At 38.7% G+C, this 15,845-nt stretch overlaps 1 protein-coding gene across 1 annotated transcript in view; it reads left to right on the top strand.

Moving 5' to 3' along the window:
• Positions 1-15,845, top strand: part of dok6 (docking protein 6) — a 61,578-nt gene that overhangs the window by 38,725 nt on the left and 7,008 nt on the right. Inside the window, exons 3-7 of the mRNA XM_061240089.1 lie at positions 1,891-2,005; positions 7,599-7,718; positions 9,656-9,845; positions 10,799-10,937; positions 11,734-11,848. Of these exons, the coding sequence (XP_061096073.1) occupies positions 1,891-2,005; positions 7,599-7,718; positions 9,656-9,845; positions 10,799-10,937; positions 11,734-11,848 (679 nt within the window). The remainder of the gene's footprint in view (positions 1-1,890; positions 2,006-7,598; positions 7,719-9,655; positions 9,846-10,798; positions 10,938-11,733; positions 11,849-15,845) is intronic.

Raw genomic sequence — 15,845 nt, 5'->3', positions numbered from 1 at the left:
TAATCATTTCTGTAGGAAAACATTATTCATGTATAGCTTCCACTTCCATTGTATACATATATGATATCTAATAATAAGTGTGATCTTCGTTCCATGGGTTTCTTATGAGGCCCAAAAGTGTGTTGAGTTGACATGGAATTATCCAATACATTTACATTTACATTTTAGTCATTTGGCAGACGCTTTTAATCCAAAGCGACTTACAAGTGCATAGGTTCTACCATAAGTCAGAGCATCACATCCAGAAACTAGCAAAATACACAGGAAATGCTGTTCTAAACATAGTTGTCATCAGAATTGTTTTTTTTTTTGTTTTTTTTTGGGGGGGGTTAGACAAGGATAGGGATATCAGAAAGGAGGGGCAGGGGAAATCAGGAGGGAGGACTAAGGTAGAGTTTGAAAAGGTGGGTTTTGAGTCTGCGTCGAAATAGGGGGAGGGATTCTGCTGTTCTGACAGTGGTAGGCAGGTCATTCCACCACTGAGGAACCAGAACGGTAAACAGGCGTGAACGTGCAGCTCGACCGCCAGGTGCACGTAGAGAGGGAATACGATAGGCATTCCATGGTTTAAATTTCTGTGCATTTGTGAATTTAGACCTACTCTTGTTTTTGGCTTAGTGAGGTATTTACTGAGATAAATATTTTATTAATACAGTCACATAATATCAAATGCACTTCATTAGTGACCACAGACGTCTGGCTGGCAGCCAGGCTGGGTACTCCTGTGTGTGGGTATCGGGACCTGAGGGAACAGGGGCCAATGCACAGCAACATGGGACGCAGGAGCCTGCTCAGGGCTGTGGACTGGGCACAGGTAGTTGGTAGGAAATGGAGGGCTATGATATGCTGTTCCTCTTTAGCTAGACAAGAGTGTGTCTTGGCTTGAAATAATTAATATTTTAAAGGATAGCACACATTACAGCAAACTGAGCAGAATTCATGGTTGAGTCAACTGTGTGCTGCCCTGGGGCGAATGGGCTGTTTGATGGTGTGTAGAACAAAGATGTTTTTTCTGGTTCCATGATCAGCCTTAATTTAACAAATCAAGTGTCACAGCCCTTGAAACCGATCCAATGACAGTGCGAGCACTATGTAAACCAACAAACAGTGCTGATAAAGAGAAGGATTAGAAGACATAAAACAGCCTTTGTGGGGGAACATAGTGAAATGATAACATGAAGGTATATGAAAATAATATCAAATTGTCTGCGAAAAGCATCACCATTCGGAAGCAGTGAATTGTTCAATGTTAACCACATGGCATTCATTTCAAAAGGAAGATTAGGAGCTGCATTGTCTTCATGATGATGATGCGCATTGCTGCTTTTCCCCCTCCATCAGCACTGGATCTAAATGTATTTTCAGTAACGACTCGTAATTGAAAAAAAATAAAACTCTGAATGTGATGATTTTATGTGCTTACTTGTGAATGATGGTAATTAACACCAATAATTGCTTTGTCATTTCTCTAATTAAATTCTACTTCCCTCACAGTAAATTAAAAATGTATGGATAATCTGAACTGTGGGTTTTCACCCATATCTTCATCTAAAGCATGTAAACAGTAAGACGTAGTGGTGCAAGTCAGCACCAAGGAAAGACAGAAATGTGTTTTGCACTATATCTGACTGGTAGTATTAAAGATGAGAAACACCCAAACTCCAGTAATCACACTACATCTCCCACACTCAATTTCAGTCTGCAAACCGTCCAGCCAAGCACAAAAAACAAGGTCTCCATTTGAAGTACTGATCCTTTCTGTCCTATACTTGTCCTGTATGTTCACCTAAGTACAATGAAGTGGATAACCTCAGAATTTACCCTGGACATGCCTCCTCTGCTCTGCTAATTCTGTTTGGTAACAACAGTGTTTTCATCTTCAATTTGTAGATAACAGAACTGCACAACATCCGGAACATAACCAGAATGCCCCGGGAGACCAAGAAACATGCGGTGGCAATTATCTTCTATGATGAGACGTCAAAGACATTTGCTTGTGAGTCAGGTAAGCAGTATCTGCTGTCTGATGGGCTTTCTGTTGTTGCTGGAACACCAGACTCCACTGCATTAGGACACAGTGCTGGATACAAAGGCAGAGAAAGACAGAGCTTATTCTAGCTGGATTTAGTTGTGTGGATCTATATAAAGAGGGGACAGATATATTGATTTCCATAGAGTAGTGTCTAGGTGCTGGTGTATAATGTGGCTCAGCCCAATTATACCTTGTAGCAATGGGGCTTGGCTGTGAGTTCCAGGCAAGCTTCCAAAAACTGTTTAAATTACCCCTATGGGATGTAACGGAGGTGTGCTCTGACGCAGTTCCCAGGTTTAAATGAATAATGCTGAAAGTACTATTCAGAGAAACAATGTACAATGGCAAAAAAAAAAAAAAAAAAAGGCCTCGCACATTTGGTCTCATCATTTAAATGAGATGGGTTTTTATTAACATTAACTTCACAGAAAAGCCACAAAAACAGATCAAAGGACAGTCTAATCTCGGTAAGGAGCAACATGGACACAGTTTAGGATAATTACGAATATTATCTTCTCTTCTTTAAAACTGCATCAAGTCAAAACTGTAGATCTTTTGAAATATAATTAATGTCTCAATTGACTTGAAAAATGTTCCCAGGGATGTGGAGTCATGGGACTGGAAAATATAAAGTGGCCCCGCTGAGGCGTCATTAGCACCTCAGACTACTTCAGCCAAGCTGTGAGGAGCAGAGGAGTGTTCGCCACAATAATTTCCCTTTTGAAAAGCTTCCCTGTAATATCATTTCAGGAAAGTTAGATTGATATGAAGTGGGAAGTAGACCGAGTTGAAGTGGATGTTGTCATGGACGTTGCTTGATATTTTGTGATGCCAGAGCTTTAGGTAGCGGTCTGCAAAATTCTATTTGTGTTGTGTTTAGCAGGAGTATCGGTAACCTTGCCACAAGGAACATCATATATTTTACTGAATCATGTAACAGTGTAAGTTATCTACTGTAATACTAGGGGAATCTAACAATGCCCCTGAAATGTTCATGTATATTTAATGTATATTCTGCCTATCCTCTAGTCAAAATTATGGGAATTTAAACCTTTATGCATTACTGTTGCCAAAGGGAAACACAATATCCCTGCACATTATACATAATACACAAATTGCCAAGCAGTGCTCTTGTTAAGATTTCTAAATATTACATGGTTCTCAATATCTTTATTTTATATTTAAATACCAATTAAGAAATTTACTATGGCCAAACTAGACAGTGGGATAATTTGCCTGTACTGGATTCTTAAACCACCATTGATATGTAATTGAAAAAATACATATCTCTGGGGGTTGACAGACTGACAAATGATGTACGATCTGATGGTTCCAAAGAACCTTTGTGAATAGCACAGTAAATTACTGAACCTTAGCAGTGAAGACTCGATTTTTCACACCTGTCATTACTTACAAGTGCTGGCTTTTTGCTATGTTTCATGTAAAGATTCAGCTTCTGAGGTGGGTAAACATTGCGACTGTCACCACAATTCTGTCAGAGCCTTGACCTTATTTTCTATATCATCGGTCTGAGCTTTCATAACACGGCTGCAACTTTCTCAGAGCAGTAGACATATCTTGATTTAGATTATAAAGGCAAGTTCTTTCAACTCTTGAAAATGAAACTGTATCTATGAGTTTTATATGAATGAATATGAATATGAATCAGGAATTTCTTTTTGCTGGTCTACAGTGATTAAAAAGATATCAGGGCTGTGATTTTTCCGTTTTTTAAAGTATGTGTAAGATCCCCAGGGATGTTGTTATGTTTAGCTTTTTGGCCACTTAATCCAGTTTTTTTCCAGAAATAATCAGCCATTGGCAGCTGAAAAACAAACAGGACTTACAGTATATAAGTGTTTACAGATAAATGAATCGCAACATTTGTGCATTTACTATATATAATGAAAATAGATACAAGAAATGCGTTCCTGTGAATGTTGAAAGAAGATGTTATTGATCATATCATAATAACAAAAAAAAAAGAAAATAATCTGCGCAGCACAAAAAACAAAAGAAGGATGGGCAGTAAAGTCACAATCAGGGTGGGTTGGTGCAGTGAATTTGGCTGGGCCGTAACTCTGCCCCTCCATGGGGAGTAAGCACTCTCCGTGCAGTGCGGTGAACTCTTGCTCGTTCTTGGCTCAGGTACATGGCCACAGCTGCCATTCACCCACACTTCCCTTCCCCAGAAGCTCCAGCCATATGGAGCTCCTGTTACTCGGATGTCCAACCTCATGCAGGGGACCAAACCTCCGGTACAGATCACTTCACTCTCCCCAGGCTTCCATGCCAAGCCTGCCGCCTCCGGAATAGTTGTAATGTGCATTACTTAGGGGTCGTGATGGGCTATTTATGTTCCCTTTTTTTCCGCCTTTCGCCTCGTCGGCTTCGGCAGGGTGCAGAAACGTATTATTTCTTTGAGACTGGAGTCCCAGGGCTCCATGGGATTCTCCGCGCATCCTGCTGATTAAACGCAGTCTCGTGCTGCTCAGTGCTCTCCTGCGGGCCCGTCCTCCACCCACCAAGAGGCATAAAAACGCAGAACCCAAAGCGCCGGGGAACGGGTTAGATTTGTGCATTTAGCTCACATGTGCCACACTCGTCACAGGCTGCCATGCTGATGAAGTGTTTGTTTATTCAATTTTCCACTCAGTGGGTCTAGAAGTGTGTGAGAAGTGAGAAGCACACTTAAAGGTCACATTTGTTTATCTCCGGGAAAACTAGAGAAAGATCGGCCTTGTGGGGAGGTGCCAAATGGAAGGGCTGTGCTGTGCGCTGAAAGAGAAATGCACTACTCAAACTCCAAGCTGCTTTTCATCTTTCCTATCCAGTGTCATACTTACACTGAGGGGTATGTCACAGCTCTGCAGGAAGCTTGGCCATGCACAGTGTCTAAGGATGAACACCCTTACTCACTGTGAAAAAATACACCTTGTGCTTGGCTTGCACTTACAGAAATTTCTCATTTTTGAAAATCTTGTGTGTGCAGGCTTTCATAAATAGGAAGCTAAATGTTTTGTGTGTCCATTTAATAATTATACAATACTGTATATTGTTATTCAACTCAGATGCAGAGTACTAAAAAGTAAGTGGATTTGAGTTTTACCAAATTTATAAAAGTTATAAATGTGACCTAAGTGGCATCTTTGCTAGAGCTGCGGAGAGATCTGTTGTTGGATTCAGTCATTTCTCTGTGTTGACTGGATTGTGATGTATAGTGACGCATGACTTAAGAGTTTGGCACTCAAACATGGGTACATACACACACACATGCACACACACAAATTATTGTACATATGGTATATTCGATTGAGTAAAATGCTAATGTATAGGGCAGGGTGTAGTAATTGCCTTTTGATTGTACCCAAATTGAAGGCTGTTGCATTTGAGTGACACTGTCTCTTTTGTAACATTCTTGAAAGTGAAATTGGAAGGTTATTCAGAAAGAACCAATAGTGGGTGTGGGCCACAGACCTCACTTACTATAATTTGGGTCTTTGTAATCAGTCAGTCTGTGATTAGGCTGTGATTGGAGAGGGGAGAGGCACCATTATTTATAGTTTTCGCGCTCATACCTTGCATACCTTGCATTTCCCCTTGTCACAAACTCAATTTTCAAAATGAATTTGCATTAAATAACAGGCAGATTTTTAAAAAATCACTATGGGTTAAACTTTTACAGATGGTGTTGCTATCTTGGGTCAAAGTTAATCATATTCTTAGCGTTACAGACAGATAATTATTCGGAAGAGAAACTCAAATTCATAGGTACAATACACACCACGGTTCAGCCATAACATCATTCGTTTTTTTGTATGGGGGAATTAATCTAGTAATTTTGTTGTTGCCGTTATGTCAGATTTATGAATATAACCTGAAACCAACCAAATCACACAATGTGGCTTAGGATTCACCGCAGCACTTATGTCGTAGTTGCCTTCATTTGCCCCTAGATGACGTTCGCTCCAGGCTTGTGTTTCAGTGTTTGTGAACTTGTAGAATTAATTTTCTAAAAAGCTGTGCTGCATTAGGTTCTGAACCCAGGAGGTTACCGATAATTTATTGGGGTGTCACAACATTGTGATAGAGCACGTATTTGCTTGATTAATTCAGAGACTGTATTTTCATAAATAATCGCTTTCCAAAATCTTTTTTCAGGAGCTTTCTGAGCTCATGACTGCATAAATTGAAACCGTTAGGGCAAATGAAAATAAGCCAATTCGAAAAGGAAAAGGTCAGATGTAAGGTTTCAAACCAGGAATTTCCCATTAGTATTTAAATGCAATGAGACATGCTCGTGAATGGTTAATGAGGAATATTTATAATTGTTAAATGGACAGTTTTCAGCAATAAAGAAGAAGGATATGAGTCTCTCTTTGCCCACTGCACAGTTGTGTTTTGCATTTCATAAAACAGAGGAAACGCTCATACTTCTCAGTATCCTATGCCAGGCACAGAACTCCAAATTGTGATTTCCCAGACAGCTTCATTATGTTGGTGCCAATATGAATTTTGCCTCCTCTCCACTGCTCCTCTGGCTAGATTTGTGTGAAATGTACACCCTGCATTTTCCTCTGCATTGCTCCTCTGTCCTGGAACTCTGGAGTACCGTGTATCTGTGATACGTCCGACCTTTCATCTCTGCTGTTCTGATGGCTGCAGCGGACTATTATTGCACATTTTACAGGCAGTTAGAGCTTCAATATGTGTATTGTATAACTTTGGATTTAATAGGAACCTCATTACCTTTTTTTTCTCCCCATGGGGTAATTTTAGGCTAGTTGTTAACGGCTTTCTTTGGTGTGCTATTGACTGCAAAATGACCTTTCTTAGCTGCCAAACAATCCAGAATGGTTCAGAGCTCTCATCAATTGAAGCAAGATGGCTATGGCTAGTTTATTTTGTTCCTCTTGCTTTTATATTTTCAAAAGAGAGATGTGGGATTTGCTCAGGATAATGTTCTTTTCAATTTAAATATGGTGAGATGTTTCATTTTTTTAAGCCAACACTAATTTTCAGTTCTGGACTGTATATGAGAGAACAAATGGGAAGACATTATAATTTATTATTATCATTAGTAGTAGTATAAGTATTATTATTATTATTGAATAGTATAAGCAAATCCTTACAGACTCCATTTAAAGTTTCATTTCAATTATTCTTTGTTTGACCTCACACCAGTTTTTTTTTCTCTTTGCCCCAACGTTACTCATTTTCATTCAATAAACCTTATAGAAAGTACTTACCCCGTCCTTCAATGTGCATAATAGACTATTGATTCTCTTGAATTCAGTACATAAACTAATCTCTCATCTCCTCTGCTGATAAAATCCAATCATAACAAAAGCAAAGCCATGTAGCTCTGTAAGCAAAGGAAACGGGACAATCGATTGTTCTGTGTTCATATACCGGCTTCCTGCTCTGCTCGTCCCTGGACTCACAGCTTATCCCATTACATTTATCCCCTGTACCTTTTGTTTCGGGAGTGGCATTCAAACGGTGTTTCTGTCCGCATGTGTGCTTCTCAAAGCCTTACCCATGCGTTTTTGTGCTTTCTTCACAGAACTGGAGGCTGAGGAGTGGTGTAAACTGCTGTGTGTGGAGTGTCTGGGCACAAGGCTTAATGATATCAGTCTTGGAGAGCCAGACCTGTTAGCGGCGGGTGTGCAGAGAGAACAAAATGGTTAGTATCCAATTAGTCTGAAAAGTTGCAACTTTCAGGTCTTTTTTTTTTTTTTTTTTTTTTTGGAATGATAAATGATTGTGTTAGTGAATGAAATGTGTGAGTGAAACAAAGGACTCAGAGGTTTGGCTGGTCTCATGTTTACAGATTATTGGCTCTTACCATGGTTCTCCGTAAACCCTAATGAGTACTGCTGTGCATCATCGCGTTTTCTCATAATGAAGCTTGTCAGAGAGACGGATGGGATTATAGCACTTAAACAAAGTAAAATAAATGTGCTATGCTCCTTCTCGGTATATGTTAGCAGCAGTGTAATGCAAAAGTGAAAACCTGCAGTTATTTTGCTTTCATCTTTGATAATTGTATTCTAATTTGGTGAAAGACATGAAAAAAGGTTATATGGAAGGATGGAAGTATTGTATTTAAAGGCTCATTTTGTGGTTTTGTCCTGTGAAACCTTGCAGTGTTTTATTTATTTATTTTTTATTTTTATTTTTTTTGTATTTCAACATTAGATTTTTCTGTCCGAATATCTCTTGACTAAAAGTACCTACATTAACTCTGTGTCCTAATGCAATTGATGAATGTTTTTTTGAACTGTTATGTTAAAGAGATTCATGCAAACACACAGACACACACATTATTGTGCATATATTCTATTGAGTACATGCTAATGAACGGGGCTGGGTGTTATTGTGTGTGTGTGTGTGTGTGTGTGTGTGTGTGTGCGTGTAATGTTATATGTGTCATTATTGATTTTCTTAAATCCATGATCATTATTTTTCTTTCATTTCATTCCATGTCTCATTTCTTGGTTTGCCTTGTTTTTATACTCATATTAGAAATACAGCAATGTATTCATTGCTCTTAATTGAAAATACATTATGCTAATTTAGTGGCTTTGCTACTGTTGACTAAATATTTATATACTGTCTGTATTGTTGGTGATTCATCAGCAGGAGGTACTTACTACTTGACATTAGTTGCTGGGAAGTAATGGGAATGCTCTGTTTTTAAACTCCCATTAGAACTCGCTACCAGAGTCCAATGATTAAATCAGAGTTCATTTTTGCATTCCTAAAATAGCACCATATTACATAGTCACTTCCTCTTACTAGACACATAGCTTATTTTGAAATATTAGGCATAATTAGCCACTATTAATTTTAATTATAAAGTGCACTCAGCCTAAAATAATTGAGATTGTGCTAACTTACAACCCCTGGTTCTAGGGAAATATAATGACTGCTTGATTTCCCCCCCAGCTCCATAGCAACCATCCATTGACCTTCATATTTTCTTTTCAACTTTAGGTGCACACTTGAGAGAAATGAAAATAATAAAGCTCTTGACAAGGCTGGCCTGATTTTTCGGAACGATTGTCTTTATCTGTTGGTTATATAACATCCATTATACTTTAAGCATGCTTCTCATACCATCCAATTTTTCATTCCTGTTTTATTCCAGTTCTGTGAGTCTCTGATTGTTCAAATTCAGAGTGATTTAATGGTGTTTTAGAACTGCTGTATTTTTGTGATTAGATAGACTGAATCTGTACCTTCATGCAGATAGTAGAGTGCAATGTGCGTTAAGAAAATATAATTTATTATGGCGTTATTCTAACCCTTTCAGTCCCATATGGCACTACCGTACAATTCCAAGAGTGCCTTATGGGTACGCTCATCCTCATACCTTTTCACCGATCAAAATTACTGCTATACTATTGTTTTGAGCCCCTACTAAAACCCTGGGATTTGAGTGGAGCCGCATCGTATTGGGCGTGGGACTGAAAGGGTTAAGGAAAGGTGTTGATGGTGTCATAAAGGTTTTTGTCTCTTTTGTTAATGCCATTCAATTGTTAAAAATGCGTGATGAATTGCATTATTTGAATGATTTGAACATCAAATGTACTTGTGTTTCCATGTGTGTGGTTTCAGAGCGATTCAATGTTTACTTGATGCCTACACCAAATCTGGACATTTATGGGGAGTGCACTATGCAGATCACACATGAAAACATTTATCTGTGGGACATTCACAATCCTCGAGTCAAGCTGGTAATGTGGCCCCTCAACTCCCTGAGGAGATATGGAAGAGATTCCACCTGGTTTACATTTGAGTCGGGAAGGTAAGGTTGCCCTAAACTGTCGTCTGTACTTTTCATTCATTCTGCTGTATTTAATGATGCCATTTCTAATGATAATGGTTAAACATAAACACATAAGGGCTGGGTCCTGAAATCTATCTTCTTAAGTCGATTGGAGCAGAGTCCATCGTAGAGGAGAAAAGCGTTCTTTTGATAGACTCTTGTAAATCAATTTTAAACTTGATTATAAAGCAAGCAGGCAATATATTACTCACACTAAGTCTCTTAAATTAACACTGTCCATTGGTTGAACATGAGAGACTTCTATTAGTAATGTTATTGCTCCTTAAGAAATCAACATTTTTATCTCTGGAGAGAGAGGTCATACTTTTTATCAGCGTGGAAAGGACACTGTGTCTGAGTCATGCTTAATCTTTTAATTTGAAAAGCCTCAATATTACAGTTTAATGAAGATTCTCTCCTGTAATCTGTATTTGAACAATTGTGTATAATTTAATCTCATCTGGATAGTTTGAAATCACCTTTAGAAAAATAAAATCCATAAATATATCCATGTTGTTAAACTTACTGACCATGACAGTGCCTCTAAAAACTTAATTTGTGAGATTTCTGTCCAGCTTGCTCATGATATTGTTCTTATCTGTCTACCATGACAGAGAAGTTAATTTACCACTTAAAAATGTTCATCATATCGTTCCACTATCTGCTTCTGACACATATGAACAAGAAGCTAAAGGCATAATTATATTAATGTATAATAAATCATTTGTATAATTTGTTTGTTATATGTTTATATTTATGTATTTAAATGTCCTATATATTTCACCAGCACAAAGTCAAAAGGCAGTACTGAAGACTGCTGTAGTATTTGATAATACATTGAAAAAGGAAGTGAAAATGTTCACCTCATGGAATCAACGAAGATGTTTTTCTTGCCTGTGATATTGGAATGGAGATATATTCCTGCATTACAGAATGTGTGACACTGGAGAAGGACTCTTCACATTTCAGACCAGGGAGGGAGAGATGATCTATCAGAGAGTCCACTCGGCTACGCTGTCCATCGCCGAACAGCATGAGAGAATGATGATGGAGATGGAGAAAAGCTCGCTGGTGGGTTTCAACAAAACCCATTGTGGTACAGTGGCACCTGAATGGGCTTAACCACAGCTTACCCCCCTGTCCTGGCCTGCCCCCACCACCTGCTATTATGTGGGTCAAACACAAGTCTTCAGAATGCGGTTGCTGCATTTGTATCTCTCTGCAACATCATTGTTCTTTATTTGTTTCCTCATGTACCACATCACTCTCTGTTTGGGGCCTGGGGATGGAGAGTGAGGTCAGAAGTGCTTGCATACTGCCTCCAGCTCGCCCAGTTTGTACACCTTTGCTCAGTCTATTTTCTATGTTTAATCTTCCCTAAACATTGATCCATCTCAAATCCTCTCAGTTTGCTCCATGTACAGTACATGTACTATATACTGTAATAATGTTAGGTAACCTCTGTTTTCACAGCTCTTGAATATGGAGTCATTTCATGTAATTCATGTAATTCCTTCTGACATTTTATTTATATTCTGAAGAGTAATTGGAAGGAACATTTGACTGTTTAACTGTGGATGTAAAGTGCTTTCATTAATTTAATCATTGCATTTTCTTATCGACTATTTTGAATGTTTACCATCAGTTGTTTGTCCTGATTGATACAATAACAAATGATATAGAATATTGTTTGTTCCCTTTCCTAGGTAGGGTAATATACTGCCCAAGCTGAATGAGTAATGTGCATCATTAGCTAGCTAATTTACCTTGAATACTGAGAAGTACCAAGAAACAAAGAGAATAAGCACCTCTCAGAGGTGACTAAGAGTATAATTACCAAACTCTGCCTATTCATTCTGTGTTCCAGACATACTCCAGTCCAAATGAGACGACACTATCAAAGTCAATATCTCTGCCTCGCAGTGCTTACTGGCATCATATCATGCGTCAGAGCAGTGTGGGAGATATCTACAGTTTCCAAGGTAAGAGGACCTGTGGGCTTTCCAGTCCGCTGACATTTAGCACTAATGGAACCGCTCTCTCTCTTTCCCATGAGTATAATGCTGGTGGGGCACTTTTAGTGGTTTTTCATGGATTTTAGTTGGCACTTAAGATACTGTGGAGCTGGAGATTCACAGAGATTAATAGCATTCATGCAAAATGCTTACTGTGCTTGTTCTTGTGTTTGTGTGTGTTTGTGTGTGTGCGCGTCCTTGCACAGTGCAGACCATAAGTATTTGGACAGTGGTACAATTTCTGTTCTTTTGGCTCTGTACTCAAGCGTTAGATTTGAAATGAGGCAATACATATGAGGTTAAAGTGCAGACTGTCACCCTTAATTTGAGGCTATTAACATCCATATTGGGAATTACATTGTTGGAATTACATCCCTTTGTATACAAAGTCCGTCTATTTTAGGGACTGTAATGGACTGTAGGCTTCTCCGCTGTTTCAGCTTAGTAGGGTGTCGCTTCCTTAGTGCAGGTATAAGAATGCTTTCAGTATCCAGTCTTGATTTTAGGCTTTTGATTGCCTTTAGAGTCTGTTATTGTGTTGGTCAACATGAGGACCAGAGTTGTGCCAATTACAGTTAAGTAAGCTGTTATGAGGCTGAGGTATAAGGGTCAAAAACTGCCTATGCTGATGAAAATATAAGAGTTTCATGAGTCAAAACCGTTGATTTGTTATAAAATATATGTTGATTCAATGATTTACAACAATGCACAATTTATCCATTTGGATTGATTTGGAGAAACTAAGGGGTACACTGCTTACATTTTCCTTCATGAATCTTTAGTAGTTCTTCCTATCAGCCTCAGATTTTGCACACGTGTGGTCACTGAGTCTATGATTCAGGAAATGTATAGGTTTACCTATATAGGTTTTACATTTCTTTCATTAAAATAAAGGTATTTTGTATTTGTAGCAATTTATTTATACCTAAATTATTAAAATAAACTAAAATAAGTTAATTAGTATTGTAAATAGTACAACTGTCTTTCTTCATTTAAGCCATCTTTCAAGTTTGTGATGCTCAATGTAGTCTGTTTGTAAACTGTTCTTGTGTTGCATAGTTCAGTTGTATTCATGATTTGGTGATGTTGCATCATAGCTTGCTAGTCTGGGATGATGTAGCCAGATCTGGAACTATTGCACATATTAACCAGGTGAATGCACTTCTGTTTGCATGATGTGAGTTGCTGTGGGTGAAAGCATCTCCTACATTTTTGTGATTAAATGTGATGCATGGCTTTGTGCTGAGATGCAATTAGTCTATAATACAAATGATCATTTGAAAGTGTCTGTACATCTGGTGGTTTAAGGCTCTATCCACACCACAGCTAAATGAATAAAATGGAAAAGTGCAACTGCAACTGCAATTTTGTCATTTTGAAATCAATATTGCCTTTGAGATGTGCTCAATAACACTACCTGCCATACTCCTCTGTCAAATAACAGCGGAAGCACCAGGGCATTCCCTCCACTGTCTGAGAAAATTGACATGCATCCCATTCATTATTGTAGTTTGAAATAGTTTTTACAGGACAGGTGTTTTGTAGCGAATAAGATGAAGTAGGGTAATGCTTTGATTGCCTTTATACACACTGAGATTCCTCTCACTTTATTGTACATTCCTGAATTGGGGCAGGGTGTTCACAACTTTGTGGGATTAGGGTGAAGCCTGATTGCATTCTCTCAGTGTATGGGTGGTGTTGGCTTCCCGTTGGGACTTGTAGGACTGTTTTGGTGAAGACTAAGAGGCTATTAATAAGAGGAAAAGGGGCATGATAGGACAAAGTGAGTTTGCAGTTGATATGTACACTCCATGTAGTGAAATACACCTACACAGTTTCATATATGTAGCTTACTCTCAGCCATTCATAAACTGTGTGTGAATAGACGTTGGAACACTAGTTCAGGTCTTTCCAGCACTGCTCTAGGAAAAACAACAATGCCTCAAGACACGACTATAATACGGCTAATGGGGAAGACATTTACTAAAGCAGGCATTTGTCACAAGGAAGTGTAGAACTCCCAGCAGAGATATGCGGTTAAATGAATGCTGCTGACTGACATGGGGAAGAATGCATTGCGAGGTTTATGTGCAAATCAAGCCATGACTCACTCCCTCCGCTGTGCAAAGCGGAGGGTGGTTACTTCGTCATACTGGGACCCCATTTACACCTGCTACACTGAACACTTGCTGGGGGCCCTTCTGGCTTTTCTGCAAATTATGTTTATTCATATTTATATTTATAGGATGACACCGTGTGATGCACAGGTTACAGTATTTTTCAATTGATATAATCAGGCCTGGGAAAACTGAGGAGGGTTGTGGTGTTTAGTGACTTGTGGCAGTTTCAGTTATTTAAATGTACTGTGCTTTTGTTTTTCATAATTAAAGGAACCCTACAGTGGAATGCATTGGCCATCAGTACTTAAGTAAATTATTTGGTAATGCTTTATGTGAATGGACCTGTCTCAAGCAATACATAGCACCTTCAGGAGGTTTTGTCAATAATTGTAAATCGTTTGCATCTTAAACAGTATCTCTAGAAAGAAGCCCCTACAAATGAAACAATGTATTAATAAAACAGTGCAGTTCATTCATCACTGCTACTGTTATTGCACTCATATTGAGATATAAATATCTAATCTAGAAAGCATGTATCCATCTAATCTAGCTCCCTTAAAAATGTAAATTCAGCACGATGCTTCTTCCCCTGTATTGTGAAAATGCATGTTCACCACTCTTTGGAAAGTAGCTGAGAGAGGTGGTCAATGAAGGCCTGTTATTTAAGATCTCTGCAAACAGTGTTTCTCTAGCCTCATTCATTAGCATGCCAGTCCATACTTTTAACTTAAAATGCAACAGTTTGTATTTTTCCATTTTGCAATGTCCCTCATTGCTATTTATTAGCAAAGCAGTAAGGTCTTTGTCTTCTGCTAATGCTTGCTAAGCAGCCATACCATCATGCACCCAGCTCCTGCTAAATGGATGAAGCTAAGCAGGGCTTGGTTTGTACTTGGATGGGAGACCTTCTGGGAAAACCAGAAGGTCGGTGGGCCAGTAGGTGGCAATATCTCTCCACCTCAGCTGGTTCTGGCACAAAATGGCAGCCATGCATCACCCAAATGCTACACATTGGTGGTGGTTGAGGCAAGTTTCCCCATTCATCACTGTAAGCGCTTTGAGTGTCTACAAAAGCGCTATATAAATGTAATGCTCTATCTATCAATCTGCTGTGAGTGTTGCCAATAAAATATAGTCATTAAAAGCCAGGCATATTCAGATAATTCAATAAGTAGCTATTGAATGACATTTATGTCGGCATTTGCTGCTGTAGTCAAGAATCCAAATTTACCAGCAACAATTGGCTATTGGAACTTACATAGTTCACTTTAAATGTGCTTTTAATTGCACACTAAACTGGCCATAAGTTTATTCATCTCCAAAAAGGACAGAGACTTTCAATCAAAGTGCCTCCCTGTGTTTGATCTTGCACAAGATGAATTTGCTATCAGCTTGCTTAAATTGCTGAGTCATGCTTTGTTTTAAACTAAGTACCCATAAGCCCTGAAATGCAATTAAAAACACAGTTCCCCTTCCCACTGTGGTTTGAAGAGCTGTTATTTGTTTATTTTTCAGTTCCGTTAATCTCCATTGTTGCATAGTGGCACCTCCTTGGAGGGAGCATAGATTTTAGTTTCAATACTTTCAATTACTGCATAACACAAATCACATTGCATCCCCCTGTATCCAGGAGATGACATCCCAGAGGCTCTGTGTCCTGAAAGATCAAACGGTTTATAACAGAGATGGATGTGCCATCACTCATCCTCTGTACACACTCAGAATCAATAGTATGAATGGATAGTAAGTAAAACTGAAGCTGCAAAATTAGCTCTGGATAAGCAAATGGACAATGTTTCACCACCATTGTGTGTAGTTTTAAAACAATTTCCAAATAGGGACAC

Source organism: Conger conger, chromosome 4 (genome assembly GCF_963514075.1).
Source record: "Conger conger chromosome 4, fConCon1.1, whole genome shotgun sequence".
In the NCBI taxonomy this organism is placed as follows: Eukaryota; Metazoa; Chordata; class Actinopteri; order Anguilliformes; family Congridae; genus Conger; species Conger conger.
This window is presented reverse-complemented; position numbering and strand designations above follow the sequence as displayed.